Source organism: Eschrichtius robustus, chromosome 7 (assembly GCF_028021215.1).
Source record: "Eschrichtius robustus isolate mEscRob2 chromosome 7, mEscRob2.pri, whole genome shotgun sequence".
Classification (NCBI taxonomy): domain Eukaryota; kingdom Metazoa; phylum Chordata; class Mammalia; order Artiodactyla; family Eschrichtiidae; genus Eschrichtius; species Eschrichtius robustus.
The window spans coordinates 13072322-13090040 of record NC_090830.1 but is presented as its reverse complement, the minus strand read 5'-3'; the positions used below and the strand labels follow the sequence as shown (position 1 = coordinate 13090040).

The following is a 17719-nucleotide window of genomic DNA, read 5'->3' as shown; positions in this document are numbered from 1 at the left end:
ATGATTCCGGCAGAGAGGATAGCCGTGCCCGAAATGAGCTTGAAGGCTGTAGGAAGGTGGGAAATGTGTGTAGGAGCCCAGAAAGGGAGAGAACACATGGGAAGCAGGGAGCATCTCGGTGGGCAGAAAGGCAGAAACATATGAGGAGGATATTCCAGGCAGAGAGAACAGTAGGAGGGTCTGTATTGGCCCAGGTCACCCTCCTGGAGGTGGAGGTGGCCTCAGGAGCTGTCAGGACTCCCTCCCCTTCGTCCCTCCTCTGTTGACCTCTGAGTGTCACCTTCATCCTCCTGCTGCGACTGAAGCCTGGCTGCGGTGGCTGCAGCCCTCATTCTGGGCCCTGGAAAGGGAAGGGCCTCTTGACTCAGTGCAGCGTTGGAAACTCCGGGGCAGGGAGCTTGACTGTTCCCATCCGTGTCCCCTCAGTGGAGGACAGACTGCTGAGAAGCAGGTGAGGGCTAGGACCTGCTAGCAGGGGGCTGGGTTGAGGGTGATCAGCCCCCAGAGGGAAGGGTGTCGGGCAGGGAGCCCCCGTGCCGGAGGAGGGGGACGTGGGTGTGATTCACGTAAGCAGAGAGGTTGATGTTGAAATCTTCCCCTCTCCCTCCCCGGCGCCACCCTGCCAAAATCTGCTGGGCGCAAGTTATGTCCCAAGACGGTGCAGCAGGGCATCTTCAACATGTGATACACCGTGTCGTTGGGGATCTGATCAGCTTAACACGGGCCAGTCCTTGCCCTGGAGCAAAATCTGAGTTTCCCCACCCACCTTCCGGGATCTCTCTTCCAAGGGCAGTAGCTCAGACAGACCGTCAGACTAGGATGATTTTGTGTCAAATAGAGAGATTCCAGTTTCAAGCCTTTAATGGATGTAAAGCCTCTGCTTTAGAGGGAAAAGTAAATTCTTTCCTTCTGTGAAATGTGGATTTCCTTCAGTGAAATTCATAAGTTATGTTCCCTAACAGTTGGGCAGCAGTATTGCGCGTTTTTGAAAAATCATAGACTCTGGAATAAAACCGAATGAACCTTTATTTTTTATTTACTCCTGGAATGAACTTCCTTCAGCCTGACTCCTTATCCTCAAATGGGATTTAGGGAGTTACCATGAGAATTAGAGATAATTCTCATAATAACGTACACAAGTGAAAGCATCACACCGGCAGCTAGTGTGAGCCCACTCTCCTTAGCTTTAGAAGATCAAGGTCGGGGGGGGGAGGGATAAATTGGGAGTTTGGGATTGGCGTATACACACAACTCTATATAAAATAGATAATCAACAAGGACCTACCATATAGCACAGGGAACTCTACTCAGTATTCTGTAATAACCTAAATGGGAAGAGAATCTGAGAAAGTATAACTGAAATCACTTTGCTGTGCACCTGAAACTAACACAACATCGTAAATCAACCATACTCCATTATTAAATAAAAATTAAAAAATCAAAGATCAAGTGTGGATTTGGGCTTAAAATGTTTTTAATACTAGTTGTTTAAGAAAACAGTGTTCCACTTTAAAAAATAAAGTCCCCAATTCTATTCCTTGTCTGCCTTTTGAGAAGAACGAAGAGAAGTAAATCATGTGGGCATGTGTGGGGTGTGCGTGTCTTTGAGGGAAGGGAGGGGAAAAAAAACACAGAACCTGAGTGTATAGTCTCAAATGGGCACTCCCAGGCAAAACTAGTAAGTAGACATTTTAAGCAACTTACAAAATCGTGTAAATGGGTCTCCAGGTCACAGCTCTTTGAAGGATACGTGCTAGGAAGCAAGAAAGCAAACCGAAGGCCTGCTGTCAGCAGGGAAAGCTGGGGAATCAGTGCGAGCGCGTGGCTGGTGAGGGTGTGTGAATGAGGGGGGCTGCGGAGGGAGGCTGCCTGGAACTGACAGTGTTAGCATTTTTCCGACTAGCTTTCCATGCCGTGTGCCCTTGGTTTTCTTTCTGTCATTGAATAGTGCTGACTTATAGGCTGTGTGCTTCAAGGGCACGGGGAGATTGCATGTAGGGGCAGGTTAGAACAGGGAAAGTGAGAATTACTGTATCAGATGATACCCAATTAACTGGTGACAAGCGCAGCAGGTCAAATTGGAAGCGGGGCTGTATCTGTTACGTAGAGCAAGCGCTCACCATCTAGTTGATGTTTTTAAGCCTCGGGGAGCTTCCCTCCTCACTCTCCTCCCTTTCCTCCTGCCCACGATCTCTTCCCATCTAAGCAGGCGTGGTTTCTACTGACATGAGTGTCCGGGCTAAGTCCCTGAGATGCACTCTGGGTTCAAGGGCGACAGGGCAGGGCTTCTCGCGGGGCAGCTGCAGCCAGACACCGTGACACAGCACACAACGGTGGAAGCAGTAGCATAAACATCAACACAGCTGGGAATCATTGCTTTTCCTTTCTTCACGGACAACTAAATCATGTTTGGATGCTGCACTTCTGAAAAGGCTTTCCCACTCTCTGCCTTTGAAGTTACCGTAACGGGACAGCCTCACTCACCTTGTCCAAAGGAGAAAATCTGGACGAATTGTTCATCTCTACTTCCACTTCCGAGAGTGGCCGTGACAGTGGTGATGGAGGCTTAGAGCCCGTGCTTTGGGACATTTGGACCTGCCCATCTCCTGTAGCCACCTCTCTTCCCTTGGTGTGGGATCATGCGCTACACCGAGTAATCTACGTGTAAGCTTAGGGAAAAATGATTCAGAAATTATTGGGAAGGTGAAATGATACGGCATTAAATGCCTGATATTCTAAAACGCAAATCTTATTTTATGTGCAACGGCAGTTTTGGATTATGCACGCCTTTTCCGGCTTCAGCCAGCGTGGAAAATCCTTTAAGATCTCTGCTCAGTCACTTCCTCTGGGACTCACGTTTTATCCCCTCAAGCTGGGCTGAATCTCCTTCCGCGATGCTTCCAGAGTGACCGCTGCTTTACGTTTCTATCATTGGACCAAACTCATTGCTTTTATTAGCTATCTATTTGTGTGACTGTCACCAAACCTGGTTTTCTCCAGGCTAAGGGCGGCATCACATTCATGTCTGAAGCCACAGTGCCTAACCTGGCACGTGCAGAACCTGGCACGTGGTGGGCATTTCAGAAACATTAGATAGATGTAAGAATGAGAGTCAGATACAACCCCAAAGAGAGGCCTGCTATTTGTTAGTGTTTATTAATTCTGTAGGACCCGTATCTGATAATTCTTCTTCTCTCTGCAAATCTCTTACCAACATCAGAGAGAATTAACAACACCACACCAAATGATGTTCTGCCGATGAGAAGTGAGTCCATTGCTAATCTCGTGATGGTGTGTTCGTTTGGTTCCAACACTAGCGGATATGCAGTGACAAGTCTAAAGCCTAGGAAGGATTATATCCTGGTTAATTCAGGATCTCTCTCTTGAGAGTTCTGTGTAAATGACCACTACACATAGTGATGGCAGAAAAATGCTGTAAACAACTCTACAGAGGCAAACAAAAATCTTGTAAAACCACATGAATTTGACATCTTATTGTTGGGAGGAGTGACCCAACCTGAATATAAGCCTGGGAAAATTAGTAATCATTTTCTCATTGCAAACTACTTTGAAATCCCCTTGGCCTATACAATATATATAGATACACACACACATGTATACGTATATGTACACACGTATATATGTGATATATGATATAAGTATATTACACAGTGGTAATGTATTTTATTCTGATATGTTAGCAGTATTCTTCCCCACAGTTTACATGCTATTAGGTTTCCATTTGTTGGTGGCTGTTTTGTAATTGCCAGTGCTGTTTGTAACTCTGACTTTTTACAGCAGTCTTTGGCCTCTCCTGAATTTATTGTCTTTGAACACCTGCTTCATTTTGCTGGCGGCTGAAATTTCACATGCATTTATTCAGTGTGCATTTCCTCGCTCCTATTATTTAAAATTGAGGTTGTGTTCTATAACGGTGGGCTCTGGGACTGTCCCTCACTAGCTGTGTGAGCCAGTGATCCTCACTGCCCCTTTGTTTTTCTAACTGCAAAATGGGGATGATAATAACTTCTTCATCGGTACTATTATTGTGTGGCATTTAGAGCAGATGTTTTGAACAGTACCTGACACGTAGGAAGTGCTCAATAAAATGTTAACTAGATTGATGTCATTAACTTGATATCAAGTATTTCTGCATATTGGGTTTCCAATGTGACAGTCAAGATCACTTTGGTACCAGCAAGGGTTCAGGCTGGTATTTCCATCTTCAGTGTAAAATTTGAGTTGTGTAGCACCTCCTATAACAGATTCTGCCAGATTTCAAGGTCCTACAATCTTGTTCCATCCCACCTACGAAGACAATCCAACTGCAAGTCCATTTTTTCCATGTTGTTGCCCTACCTGGCTCTTTGTTGGTGCTACTTTACTCCTTCATCTCCTTGTGTGGTTTAATTACCCAGGTAAACAGAAGTGCTTCCATTAACTCAAGCGGAAGAATAATACTTCAGATGTTCAAAAGTTTCTCAGAATTCTAAAATTTCTCCTTTGTCTTTCACATCTTCCTTCTGGAAGATTTCACTAATGGGTGTTCATCTTGTCTTAATCTACCTTTGAAATCTGCTGACTGATTTTCATAAAACGAGGTCAGACCTCACTTGGTACTTAGGTTATTTTAGAAAAACATCAATAAAATGGCTAATGTTAGACAAAATTTGTGATTGATGCTAAACTGATGAGGTCCCTTCGGCTTCCATTTTCAAATTTGAGATCATATTGTACCGATCTCATGATGCTGCCTTATTAATTGAGGGTGGTGGGGCTGAAGTTCTCTGGAACCACTGCTGCATTCAGTCTGAAGGCAAGGCTGCCGGGGTGTTACTCATTCCCTGTACTATTATCATGACAAATACTGCTGTCCTTTTATTATGCAAACGAAGGATCTAATGCAATGAAACCTAGTTAGACCTGCTTCTACTTAATATTCTCCTACCTTCCTAGTTTATCCTGAAAAGGATATTGCTGGGTAGCTTGGTAATTTTTTTTTTTTCGTTAGACTCATAGGGATATTTTTGGATTATCACTTATGATGAAGACTTATGGAAAATGTTGCTATGCATTCCCAGGAGAAATCAATGTTAGCATCTGGCCCTATGGCGCTCTCTGGGTTCCTTGAGGCCGTATCTCTATTATACTTAAATAGTGCCTAGCGTAATGTCTTGCATGAAGTAGGACCCAGGTTCCATTCCTGTAACGTTGATTTGTGTCTGTGCCATGCACTCCCATAAGTGTTTTCGCAGATTTGCTGCGTCTAATGATCAATCAGTTCTTGTTTAATTGGATTCATAAAACTATATAAACTCCATTCTGATATTTTGGCCCGATTCTGGATATCAGATTCTCTTAGCATGTGGGGTGGAGGGGAAGTGTTCCTGCCTCTTCCGCATCAGGATGCCTGGTGACCCCTGGTCTCCTTTTACCTTTAGTACTCAGCTTCCCTCGGTACCATCCTTGGTTCTTGGAATCTTGCCTCACCACCACTGCCATTCTCTGGGTCCCTGCTCTAAGATTCTGGAGAAAGGAGGGAAGAGGAGGGATGGTGATAAGGGAAGAAAGGATGAGCTCTGTTCTCAGTCAGTGTCTCTGTGGGTATATCTCTTAGGAAGTTGCATATCTCTTAGGAAGTTAAAAACCTAAACTCCCTGTCTATGGTCTGGGCCTCTCTGGAAGGTTGTGAGTCAACCCAGGAATATGTGAGCAAGGCCGGCCTGGGAGATGAGTCAGGATCCAGCGAAGGCAGTCAACACCGCATCCTCTGCAGATGGCAGCCTCCGGGCCAGTGGGCAAGATGTTCCTGTGTGGGTCTAGCAGGTCACTAACTGGGGCATCAAGTGGTTAGATGACTCAAGTATTTAGTGTCCGATTTCTTAACAAAATCGTTCATAGGGTGTACCTCTGGATTATTTTAAACATGAGAATATGGCTGTCTTGTCCTCAAGGGAGGTGCTATGAATTTTTGTCCCTTTTATGAAATGTGCTATCACAATATAATCATAGTTATATGGGATCACCAAGGGCTTCTTAAGTTACTCTCACTCCCTGCGTGATGACATCTCGTCACCTCGCTTCAGTCGCCAGGGTCTTCCGAGTGTCCATCTGCAGTCCAGACCTTCTCTAGACTCATATATCCAACTCTATATTTGCCAGTCCTGCTGGATGTCTCATAAACCTAAATTTATCGTATCCAAAATTGGACTCTTTTTAAAAGTTTTTCGATTGCTTTTATTTTCTCCAGCTTTATTGAGGTATAGTTGACAAATAGCGTTGTGAGATAAAGTGTACAACGTGATCGTGATGTTTGATATACATGGTGAAAGAGTTTCCCCTCATCAGGTTAATTAACACATCCATCACTTCATGTATTTATCTTGTTTTTTTTTTTGGGGGGGGGGCAGTGGACATTAGAGTTCTACTTTCTTAGCAAATTTCAATCCAAAATTGAACTCCTGCTGGTCTCCCCAAACGGGTTTCACCGCTACGTTCCCTTCTCGGTTGATGGCGACTCTGTTTTTATTTCAGTGGCTCAGGGCAAAAACCTTGTAGTCATTCTTGACGTGGCTCTTTTTCACACATGCAAATCCAATCCGTCAGGAACTCCTGTTGTTTCTATTTTTTAAAGTATACCTAAAGTCTGCCTCTTATCGCCGCCTCCTGCTGACGCCCTGGTCTCAGTCCCCATCACCTCACCTCCTCCTACAGTCTGGTCTCAACACAAAAGCCACGAGCCAATTTCTTGCCATTCTTATGCAGTGCTTTCCCATTTCACTCAGAACACCCCAAATCCCGAGCTGGCTTTCCGGTTACTACAGCTGTAGAACTACTTATCCCCCCAATTTAATGACTCACAACCATTTATTATGTGCACAAATTCTGTGAGTCAGGGGTTTCGACAGGGAGCAGCAGGGATGGCTTGTTTCCCTTCCATGATGTCCGGGTCCCTCAGACTGAAAGGCCCAAATCATCTGAAAGCTCGCTCACTCACACGTCTGCACACACACACACACACACACACACACACACACACACACTCTGCGTATCTGAGCACGCCCCTAGCACTGGGTCTTACCTTGCACCTTCTTCAGGATTTTATATGTGAAGAAATTTTTATATAGATTTTTTTCCTTTTTTTTTTCCCAAAACACTTTATACTTTTTAAAAAGCAATTCCTGGTGGCGTGTGCTTCCAACACTGGCTCCCCCCGCCCCCAGCCGCGTGCTGGGGCTTCTGGGTCCACAGCCCCGCCCGGGGTCTAGCGGAGGCCCAGCAGCAGCCATGGCAGGGTTGACTCTGCTGGGAGAGGCCGGGAGCCAGCCGCCCTCTTCCTACCCTACCTCCCGGTAACTACTCCCTGCCCGGGGGCACCCACTCCCTGGGACTCTGGACGGAGGGACAGATGGACGGAGGGAGCTGTCCCCAGGACCCCACCTCCTTCTCTGAGGGGATGCAGGGCATAGATCTGCAGGAGCTGCCCCGTGCAGCTGGCGTTTCTCTCCTGCTCCGTGAGCCTGCTTAACTGAAAAAAATGTTGCGGCCAAAAAAAAAAAAAATGCGGGCTGTAGGCTGAGCCCTTTGCCCCGGCGGCTGGGAGCCACAGCAGCTCTGCACGGCCTCTCGTGTGGCTTGGGCTTCCTCACAGCATGGCGGCTGGGTTCCCAGGCGGAGGAGCCAGGCAGGAGCTGGACCCTAGCCTCAGAAGTTAAACAGCATCCTTCCTGCCACACGCAGCTGGGGGAACAGTCCTAGCCTGTTCAGATTCAAGGGGAGGCAAGCGCAGAGGGTATCAGAGCTTGCCCCAAAGGTACCAAATCTCTTTTACATTAGCAAAGTGCCTCTTTGACCCATTGGGCCATAAGAGTCATCTAATTCCTTCAGTGTTTGGTGGTTACGAGGCACTGAGTTTACCTCTAGTAGAAGCTGATCTCACAGCTTTGGGAGCTGAGCAGTTGATGTCAGCTCACTGGCTGGATCAGGCTCCCGTTTGTTTTTCAGCGAAAGGGTCTGTAGTCCTCAGCTACCATGGGTGAGGTTCTCTGGTTAAACCGCAGAATGGGTTGTTCTTCTCTCTCTCACTCTTTCCCAAACTCTACAACCAAGCCTTTGGCTACCAGGTGGGAAAGGTGAGGGGCACAGAGCACAACGGGATCCACGCCAGACACCGGATACGCTGCCTTTGAAAGCACGTAGCGAAAGGCATCAGACCCTCGATCCCAGGCTCCGACTTCGGCAGTGCCTGGAGGCCTCAGACCCCTTCCAACGCATCCCTCCAGGCAAGCCGTCCAATGGATTCGAGTGTTTTCCAAACATAGGATGTTATCATTACTAGCGGCTCAACTGCTGTGATCCTTTAGGTTTTGGCTTTTAGTTGAGCAGTTCTGGGTTTTGTTCACTCTCTGACTCCAGTTGCATCAATTTTGGATTTTTGTTTTGCAGAAACCAGTGTGAAGGCGAATACTATGAAGTACATGGAAATGCTTGAGGATAAACTGCACAGGTAAGGATGGTAACTTCTTCATTACAGTCTCCATGGCACGTCTGGATTCTTTATTATAACAGAATTTGGTGAAAGCAAAGAAAAAGGCTAGGCAATTTCTGCAATAAATTAACAAAGAAAAACACACAAAAAGGAGTCCTTTGAATCCTGTAACAGAAGAAGCAGGTGCCATACAAACATCTCCCAGAGCTCTTCTCTTTTAATAAGATGTTGAAAAGTGTCTGGGGAGATCACAGGATTGTTTTCATGTTTCCTAAGAAGAAGAAGAATCTTCCATGGTATGTTAAATTCAGAATTCATGCCTTGGTCTGTCTTTCTCTTCTTTTAAAGGTCTGAAGTGGATGTGTTATGGATTTTGACCCAGCTTCTCTATGTTTTAGAACAATATAAAAATGCACATCCTAGATTCTGTTTTGAATCCTGAATCAAAAGAAGTGTGAAAAATTCCTGTGCCTTTTTTTTTAAAACCCAATTAGGAATTCAGATTTGAGAAACATTAGGGATGTTGCATCGTGTCAAGATGTTTCTGGTTTTTGTGGATGTGTACTCATGAAAATAAATCCCAGCCACCAGGATCTGTTCCTAATTAAGGAAACAAGTAGGAAAATGTAATACGTGCTTTCCTCTCTGGGACTCATTTAGTTCTATGGAAAATGTTTTGCTACTATTTTGGAAATTGTTAAATAACTCTTTAAACAGGTTATATGCCTTAAACCTTCGTCTGCCAGGATAATGCCATCGGCTAAAATACTGCTTCTCCCTTAAGAGATGTTAAGGGGGGCTGCCTAGCTGAGCTCTGCTCTACAAGGCAAGTGAGGTGCTGCAGGGTTGATTCTACTGCTTGGAAAGCAAGTTCTTCCAACCACTGACTGGTATTGCCCTGACCCCTGTGCCCTAGATGTGGGGAGGAACCTCAACGAAGGTGGTCTGTAGCAGGTATGAGGTGAGAGGGCTTGCAGGTAAGAGGCCTCCTCTAAGGAAATGTCTCTCCTCCTTAGAAAGTAGGGCACTCAGCTGGGTCAGGTGCGCTGCCCTGAGTCTGGTGTCCTCCTCTACCATGTGTTCTGCCGGGACAGGTTTCTGCACCTCCCCCTTGATCTTAACTCTGCTTACTGTTTCTTAGCCGTAAGCATCCCACACGCCCTGCGTTCTGTTAGGTGAGTGGGTGGCAGGTTGGAGCTGTAAGACGTGGGTATAGGTAGAGCAGTGCCCCTTTAAATAGCAGCTCTATCACTTATCAGCTACCTAACCTCAGATAAGCGTTCACCTTCAATTTCTTTGTCTGTAAAACAGAAGGATGGGTACCTACCTTCCAGGCGTGTGCCTTTTATTATCCACTGTATGTGAAGCACTCTCACAGTCAGCTGTCAGCAAACCTCCGTTCCCTTTGCCTCCTGCCACTTCTGATCTGTGCTGCCCTGATCATCAGACCTGGCTGAACAGTCATGCCCAGAACTCATCCTTTTCCCTCCAAGCCAGGCCCCTGTGCTGTGTATGTAGGCCCCTCGCCTACCTGTTGAGGCCCTCCCACCTGGTGCCTGTGTGGTACCGGGACTCACGTTCACTGCCCTTTCCTTCATCTCCCCCCTTGGAGTCAGTCTGTAGTCCTGCCACTTAGGCCCCTGTAAGCATCCTCCAAGCCCACCTGTGTTCGCCACGCTAGGGTGGGTCTGTCTTCTCTCACCGAATGACTGTGAGGGCTGCTTTGTACATTTTTCTGTGTCCAGGGTTGCCCTTTCCACTCCATTCTCCAGGTGATCTCGAGTGAGCATCTTAAAATGCAAATCTGGTCGTTGTGCATTCCCGTCATCCGAAGGATAAAGCCTGAATGTCCCACTGCAGCTCATGCGTTCTTCCACGTGGCCGCTGTGGGTCCTTCGGAATCAGCCATCACCACCTGTCACCGCCCTACTCCAGTCCTACTGATTCTTGTGTGTTTCTCAATGCCACTGTGGTTTTTTTCTAGAGAGAAACTCATTTAGAAGGGAAAATGGTCAAGGGATTATCGTTCAGGGAAGTATTAGGTTGAACCATGTGAAATTACTGATATCAGACCATTTCGACCTAGAAAAATGGCACTCTCTTACGGTGCAACCCAATATTTAGCGATCTGGAGTAATCTTCAGTAGGTCCGATGCTACGGCCTGAGACCGGCCAGTGTCCTTCCCCACTGCGCGCTGGCCCGTGCATGCATATGCGGGCTTTCACCTCTCCCTTGGCATGTGCCCCTGGGGGCCTCTCCCAGACCCGCCCCGACCAGCCCTCCGTGTGTCTAAGCCTCGTGCATACTTCAAGTTTTAGACGTCTCCTATTTGAAGCCTTCCATGATTCCCCAGGACTGAGTCATGTGCTTGCACTGAATTATTCGTCTTGCTTTCAAAGTGCTTCACGTCAGGTGTGGAAGATTATGTCCGTCTTGTTCAGGATGTATCCTCAGTGATTTGATAGGTCTGAACAGTGTAGGTGAACAAACGATATTTGCTGAATGAGTGATTGAATAGATGACTGAATGAATGCAGCCAATCTGTAGACAGCCCGGTCTCATTTCCATCACCTCTCCAGCCACGTGGATGCATGACTCACGTACGTTCGTTACTCGGGATCCGTCAGCAGTCTCCGGGGACCAGGATGGTGGCTGGCCCGTCCTCCAGCCTACTTCCTGAGGGCTCTTTCCATTGCTGTTTCCAGCGGTGAGGAGGTCTGGCTCAGATTTGTTTGAACTGCTGTGGTGGAAACACCCAAATAGAGAGGAGATAAGGCACCAGGTTCTGTAACCCCTGGGCCGTGGGCAGAGGGGCAGACAGAGGCTGGGAACTGCTGCGCCCTGAGGTGCCTGCAGGGGGGCTATGGCTGCCTCGAAGCGGGAGGCCAGCCTGGAGGCGGCGGAAGTGTGGTGAGTGTCGGGCTCTCCTTCCTGGGACAGAACCGCCCTCCCCAGCAGGCCTGAGGCGTGATGGTGGCACGATCCCGCCTCAGTCATGTTTCTTTTCAAGAGGATCGACATCTTTTTAAAACACAAAACCAGTTTTTAGCCCTTGGTGGTTGACATCATGGTGCTCAATTAACATTGCAAGATGTTTACGAAAGCAAGGTGATAGATGCCGATGAAAATCTTTGTCATTTATTTACACTGCCTGGAGCATTTCTGGGCCTTACGGGGTTTAGAAGAAGAGTTGCTGAGAACTGAATAAAATGCTTATTTCCCGTTGTTAGAAAGTTGTTGAGGACACACTCGATCATCAGTGCCACAGCGAGATTTGGATCTGGCCAGTCATGATTTTGGAGACAAATCGAAATGACAGCAATATCTTTGTTGAGACCTGGATGCTCAAGTACTGAGACAAAGTGGGGGGGGGGGGGTTCAGTGTCTCCCTCTCTATCAAGAAAGTCAAATGAATTAGAAATTAGGAAGTGACTGATGCTGTCAGCAGCTCAGAAGTATCTCCTTCACAGTACGGAACAAAAAAGTGGGCAGATGTTAAATAGGGGCTTCTAGTATATAGTAAACAAAGATTTGCCTTTTAATAATCTGAGTTATATAAAAAAGGAAATTTCCCTCTAAGTTTGAATGTTTGTAAAAACGCTAAAAGGGTTTTTTTAAAACCATGATTTTATTTGCTATCAAACAATGTTAAGGCTGCCAAATATTTGACGTACTTAAAAGTATCTCAATTATGTTATTTTGTATACTCAGGGTATCTATTCAGTCAAGTATAATTGTAAATAGGTCAATAGTAAAATCGTTATTTGTAAATTACACCCATAAACTCTTTATTTCTTATACAGGAGAACAAATATAGACATATATACACATATGCATGTATATATACACATCCACATATATAAACACACAAACTTGCAATTGAAAAATAAACATTTCACAGTTATTCTATTTATTTTGAAAATTCCCCTTTTTAAAATTAATTTTTATTAGAGTATAGTTGCTTTACCATGTTGTGTTAGTTTCTACTGTACAGCAAAGTGAATCAGCTATACGTATACATATATCCCCTCTTTTTCAGATTTCCTTCCCATTTAGGTCACCACAGAGCATTAAGTAGAGTTTCCTGTGCTGTAACAGTATGTTTCATTAGTTGGCTATTTTATACGTGCTATCAATAGTGTATATGTGTCAATCCCAATTGAAAATTCCCCTTCAGTAACGAGGCATTGAATGGAAGTTCATGGATGAGAAGGAGGTGACATTCTCTCCTTTACATCCAGCCTTACGATCAGGGAGTGACTTAGAGGCTGGGGAGAAGCTGGCTTATTATCTCTCTATCAGTGAGGGGCAGAGAAGCAACAGACCTCTGGCAAATACACCTTGTTCTCAGGAGGAAAATGAACTGATGGAAAAAATAATCCAAGTTATAAGTTAGATGCATGTACGTTGCTGCTCCTCGTTTCTACAAAGGAGATAGGATTTGTGGATTTTTTTTCCCACCTGTTTCAGGGATGTCCCACCTTCCCTTTATCTACAGCCAGAGAGCCAGGAGGGTGGCTGCAGTCAGTTACAGGGTCGTGATCACTCCACAGACCCACTCCCTCGCTGCTTTCCTTTCCATTCCCACTGCTGCTACCTCTGACTTGAGTCAGTAAAGCATCTTACAGCCTCCCTCCTTCTGGGCTCACACCGTTTCAGTGCACTCTTGCCCCGCAGCCAGGACGACTTCGTTACCGTCCTGCTTACAATCCTTCTAGGCTCCTTTGCATCCAGCGTAAACCCCACGGTCCTCGTCAGGCCCCCAGGCTCCCCATGAAGGGGCTCCAGCCTACTGCCACCTCGTCCCTGCGATCCCCACCCTCGCTGGGTGCCCGGCGCTCCAGACTAGCCTGTGCTTTCAGTTCCTTAATTCATGCCCCCAGCAGCTCCTCTGGGGAGCCCTCCCCTTCCCAGCTCCTGGGTGCACGCTCACCTCCCGGCTCAGCCCAGTATCTTCTCTACAAAGCCCCTCTGGCCTCCTCCTGCTTCCTTCTTGGTTCTCACAGTAGGAGCCACTTACAACAGTCTGTTGCACTGACTTCTGTCCGCTTCTGTTGGGCTGCCAGCTCCTTGAGAATGCTCACTTCCTCTGTGTTCCACGTGGCTGGCATGCTGTCTGGCACAATTTCAATAAGATTATATTTAATGCAAAGAATGAATGGATAAATAGCCATTGTATCTTGAAACGTTATTTTCCACTGTTCGATTCAAAAAGTCAAGGCAGCCTAAGAAGATGTAATGCTCCAGAAATCCATTTGTCTTGACATCAAATCTTAGTGGGATATAATAGAAAAGGGGGAAAAAAATGTACTCTTAAAGAGCTTTCGTTACTTTCTTTACTCCCGAGGTTTATTGTTTCCGGAGGTAGTACTTAAGCATGATAGTTTGGCCTTGCTCATTTATCCTTACAGCTGAACCTTGCTTGAATTTCTGTTTTTTCAATTATTATTATTTTTTGGTTCTATTTGTTCATTTGTTTTATGGTTTAGATTCCACATCAAAGTGAAAACATAGGGTATTTGTCTTTCTCTGTCTGACTTATATCACTAAGCATAATACGCCCCAGGTCTATACACTTTGCAAATGGCAGAATTTCATTCTTTTTTATGGCTGAGTAATATTCCATTGTATATAGAAGATGTGGTATTTATTTTCTCAAGTATCCGTATTCTCTGGTAGCCATTTTTCTCAAAGAGGCAAAAGGAATATTCAGAAGTCTTGTAGATGGGTTACATTTTTAACTGATCCTACGTTATATCTTGTATCTAACCATTGTACAGGAGAAATTTATTACTGTCTAATGGCCAGCTCACATCCCTGGTTCGTGGGCACCAAGCCCTCCACCCTGAGGCTCCATTTAAACTCACAGAGTCTCTTGTATGCATGACTGATGGGAAAATTTCTCTTTTTTTTTCCTAGCATTTTTTCTAAGGTTAAACATAAAAACTGCCACAAACTATAGGCACAGTTTAGTGGATTATAGGTGAATTTTGTTTATTTGCGCTGTTCTGTATTTCTCAAGCGAGTTTTTTTTTTTTTTTTTTTTTCGGAATGTGCATCACACTTTCATAATCAGAAAAGAAAACAGAAAAATCATTGAAGTCTGTTTTGACTGTAGAAATAGAGACTTTCTCAGAGGTCTTCTTAGCTTTAGAGGGAACTATTAAAAACTCATTGGTCTTACCTGAAATTTACTTAGAGACATGTATTTTTCTAAAGGTGATTTGGATCTTTTTTTTTTTTTTTTAAATTCATGTTTAGTTTCTCATTATCTTGCAGTTTCAATAGGGACAGCCTGCCAGGAAATGGTAGCTCAGGGAACTCACTGCTCAGTGGCCAGCGGGGTGTGAGCAGGGAGGGAGAGCCGTGGTGACTCCTGCCTGGGCACCATCACCTTGGCAGCTGGTCTGTCTGGACGGCTTTGCCTTCAGCCCAGAAGCCAGCGAGGCCTGAGAGGCACACAGCTTCCGGGAGTTGAGAGTACCTGTTGGGCAATGCTGTCCTGACCTTCTCTCTAAGTCGGCACAGTGTACCACGTGGACGGCATCAAGAGACTACGGCGCCGTTTCTCTGCCCAGAGGACATGCCGTCTAGAGTGGGAGAAGTGCTGCCCACAGTGTACCTCAGAGGTCAAGGTCGGTCCCCTCACCCGAGGCTCCTGGAGCCGGTCAGTCACGGCTAAAAGCAAGTGTTGATGACCAACTGCCCACGATCTCAGGAAGATGGGAATTAGGGCTGAAGATGGGGTCCCTGGAACCCTTGTTTCCAAGGCAGCTGCCTACGAGACGGTCCACTAGGATGTGGGAAGAACATTTTAGAATTTCTGTTTTACTTTTTCATTTCACTCATCTAAGGTTTGTCCTTGAACCTGTTTTATATGTGTATAAGTAGTACGTGCATACAATTTGTGAAACGAAAATCAGAGTGCAAGGTTGTAGTTTTCTCACTGATGAGACAGTGCTGGCATTAACACTCGCTTATTTTCCGATTACTGAATCAGATGTCACTTTCAACGTATGACCAGCCTATGCAGCGGCCGTCTTTGTCTTCACGTCCACAAAGGAAAAAAAGGAGTTAATTCTATACCAGAAGGGTTGGCACTCAGATACACAAAGAAGATGAAAGAGGCAGAGACATGAAGAGGGAACGGGCAGAGTTACAAAAGGCACGGGGGAGAGGGAATTTACAGTGTGGAGCTATTGGTAACTTCAGGCCAGAATTCACGAGCCTTGTTCAGGTGTGTGGCCCTTAAAAGCGTAATAGCTGAAAGCCCGGGAGGCTGCTTCTCCCGGGAGTACATTCCAAACTTGACCGAGCTGTGCTTCCCTGCAGGCTGGAGGCCGCTCACCAGCTTCCCAACAGGAGTTTAACAACGACTAGAATTCTTTGGGATCCCGTATAGAATGTTCTTTATTCCGAATTATGCAAGGCGATTTCGACGTTTCGCTGCACCCGGAACAATCCATTTTCAAGCCACATTGACCTTATTTCGAAAGCTGCTGGGGGAAGTGACTATACGAAATGGCAGCCAGGAGATAAGTGACCAGGCGCGGGCGGACACCTGCTTCTGTTTTTCGCACTTTTATTGTATTGTTTTGCCGCTGACCCAGGCGTCCCTTCTCCCCTCTTAGGAGGCACGAGTCAGACACGTTAGTACCTCCCCAGACCCCACTGCTTCTCTGGGAGCCCAGGGCCTCGCTCACCCCGTCTTCACAGCCTCAGCCCCGTTTTTTCTTCCTCTGCATCTCAGAAAGGCAGATTCTCAGCTTCTTTCTTTTCCCTCCTCTGTTTGGCGTGACTCTCCTGCGTTCACCTCTATTCTCAGCTGCGAGCTATTTGTATTTGTGCCATCTCTCTCTGTCTCTCTGTGTCTCTCTGTCTCTCTATATCTCTCTGTCTCTCTCTGTGTTTCTCTATCTCTCTGTGTCTCTCTCTCTCTGTCTCTCTGTCTCTGTCGCTCTGTCTCTCTATGTCTTTCTGTCTCTCTATCTCTGTCTGTCTCTCTGTCTCTCTCTGTCTCTATCTCTGTCTTTCTGTCTCTCTGTCTCTCTCTTTCTGTCTCTCTGTCTCTCTCTGTCTCTCTATCTCTCTCTGTCTCTGTCTCATTAGCAGAAGGAGACGTTTAGGATGCAGAGGCTGGAAGTACATCACCCCTTGTCATCCCCTCCCGATAAGCCATCTCTCTACTGGGTTGACTCCTGTCTGTCCTTTCAGACTCTGTTGAGGAGGTGTAGCCCACAGGGACTTCTCTGTCCTCTGGCTCCTGTCCTGTCTCCCGTCTACTTCTCGCCTGCCCTTTGATCGCACTGTCTTGGGACATGAATTTTCCTTTTATGTCCCTGTTCTGCCTTCTCACCTCAGTTGCCCACTCAGGGCTCAGTCCTTCCACCCAGGAGATACTGTGACTTCATCCATTGCTGGTCTTTTGTAGCAAGCCCACATTTCCTTCTAAAACTGGATAAATTGATCCTACACATCATATACACGAAAGCCTTTGTGACAATATTCGTTGTTGTATTTGCCCACTTTTGAATATTGAAGCAATTTGGCTATGCTGTCTAATTTTCCAGGGGAAACAAGGATCTAAAATACCATACTATTTTGAAATTCAAACTGATAAGAAATCTTAAAGCAGTTAATTCTACAAAGGTCTACATAATCATTAATTTAATATGTAACCATTGATGGTTCACATTTAATTTTTAATCTTATTTCATCTTATAACAGAAAATCCTTCAGTATACTTAAAATAATAACGGTTAAACATATAAAAATACATACTTACAGAAAAATAATACATAAAATACAAGAAGATGGCATGAATTTAAAAAGTAGGAAAAAAAAGAAGGAAAAACAAGGGTAGGGAAAATATTGGTAACATTTGTACGGGGATTAGAGTCACCTCCACAGTCGTTTACTATTCTAGACATTAAGTATGACTGATATGTATATAAAACTAAGTAATGTTTGAAAAAGTTTACGTGAATGGTAGAGTTTATAATAAACTTTGGACGTCTGCATTTGCGCTGCAGTTCACTACAATACTTTCCCTTCTCTAAGAACTCTAGTAATGAATTTTTACTCAGAAATAACTTTTTCCCCTGAAATGTTCAGTTAATGATGAGTATAGTTTCCAGAATACTTCAGTCCATTTAGAGAAGCCTACGTGTAGTTTTTCAGAAAGAGAGAGTCGAACTCTTGCCTCTAGAACCCCTGCAACTGCCCCAACT

At 45.5% G+C, this 17719-nt stretch overlaps 1 protein-coding gene across 1 annotated transcript in view; it reads left to right on the top strand.

Moving 5' to 3' along the window:
• The window catches only part of DISC1 (DISC1 scaffold protein), a 348989-nt gene that overhangs the window by 268302 nt on the left and 62968 nt on the right, over positions 1-17719 (top strand). Inside the window, exon 10 of the mRNA XM_068547611.1 lies at positions 8446-8506. Within this exon, the coding sequence (XP_068403712.1) occupies positions 8446-8506 (61 nt within the window). The remainder of the gene's footprint in view (positions 1-8445; positions 8507-17719) is intronic.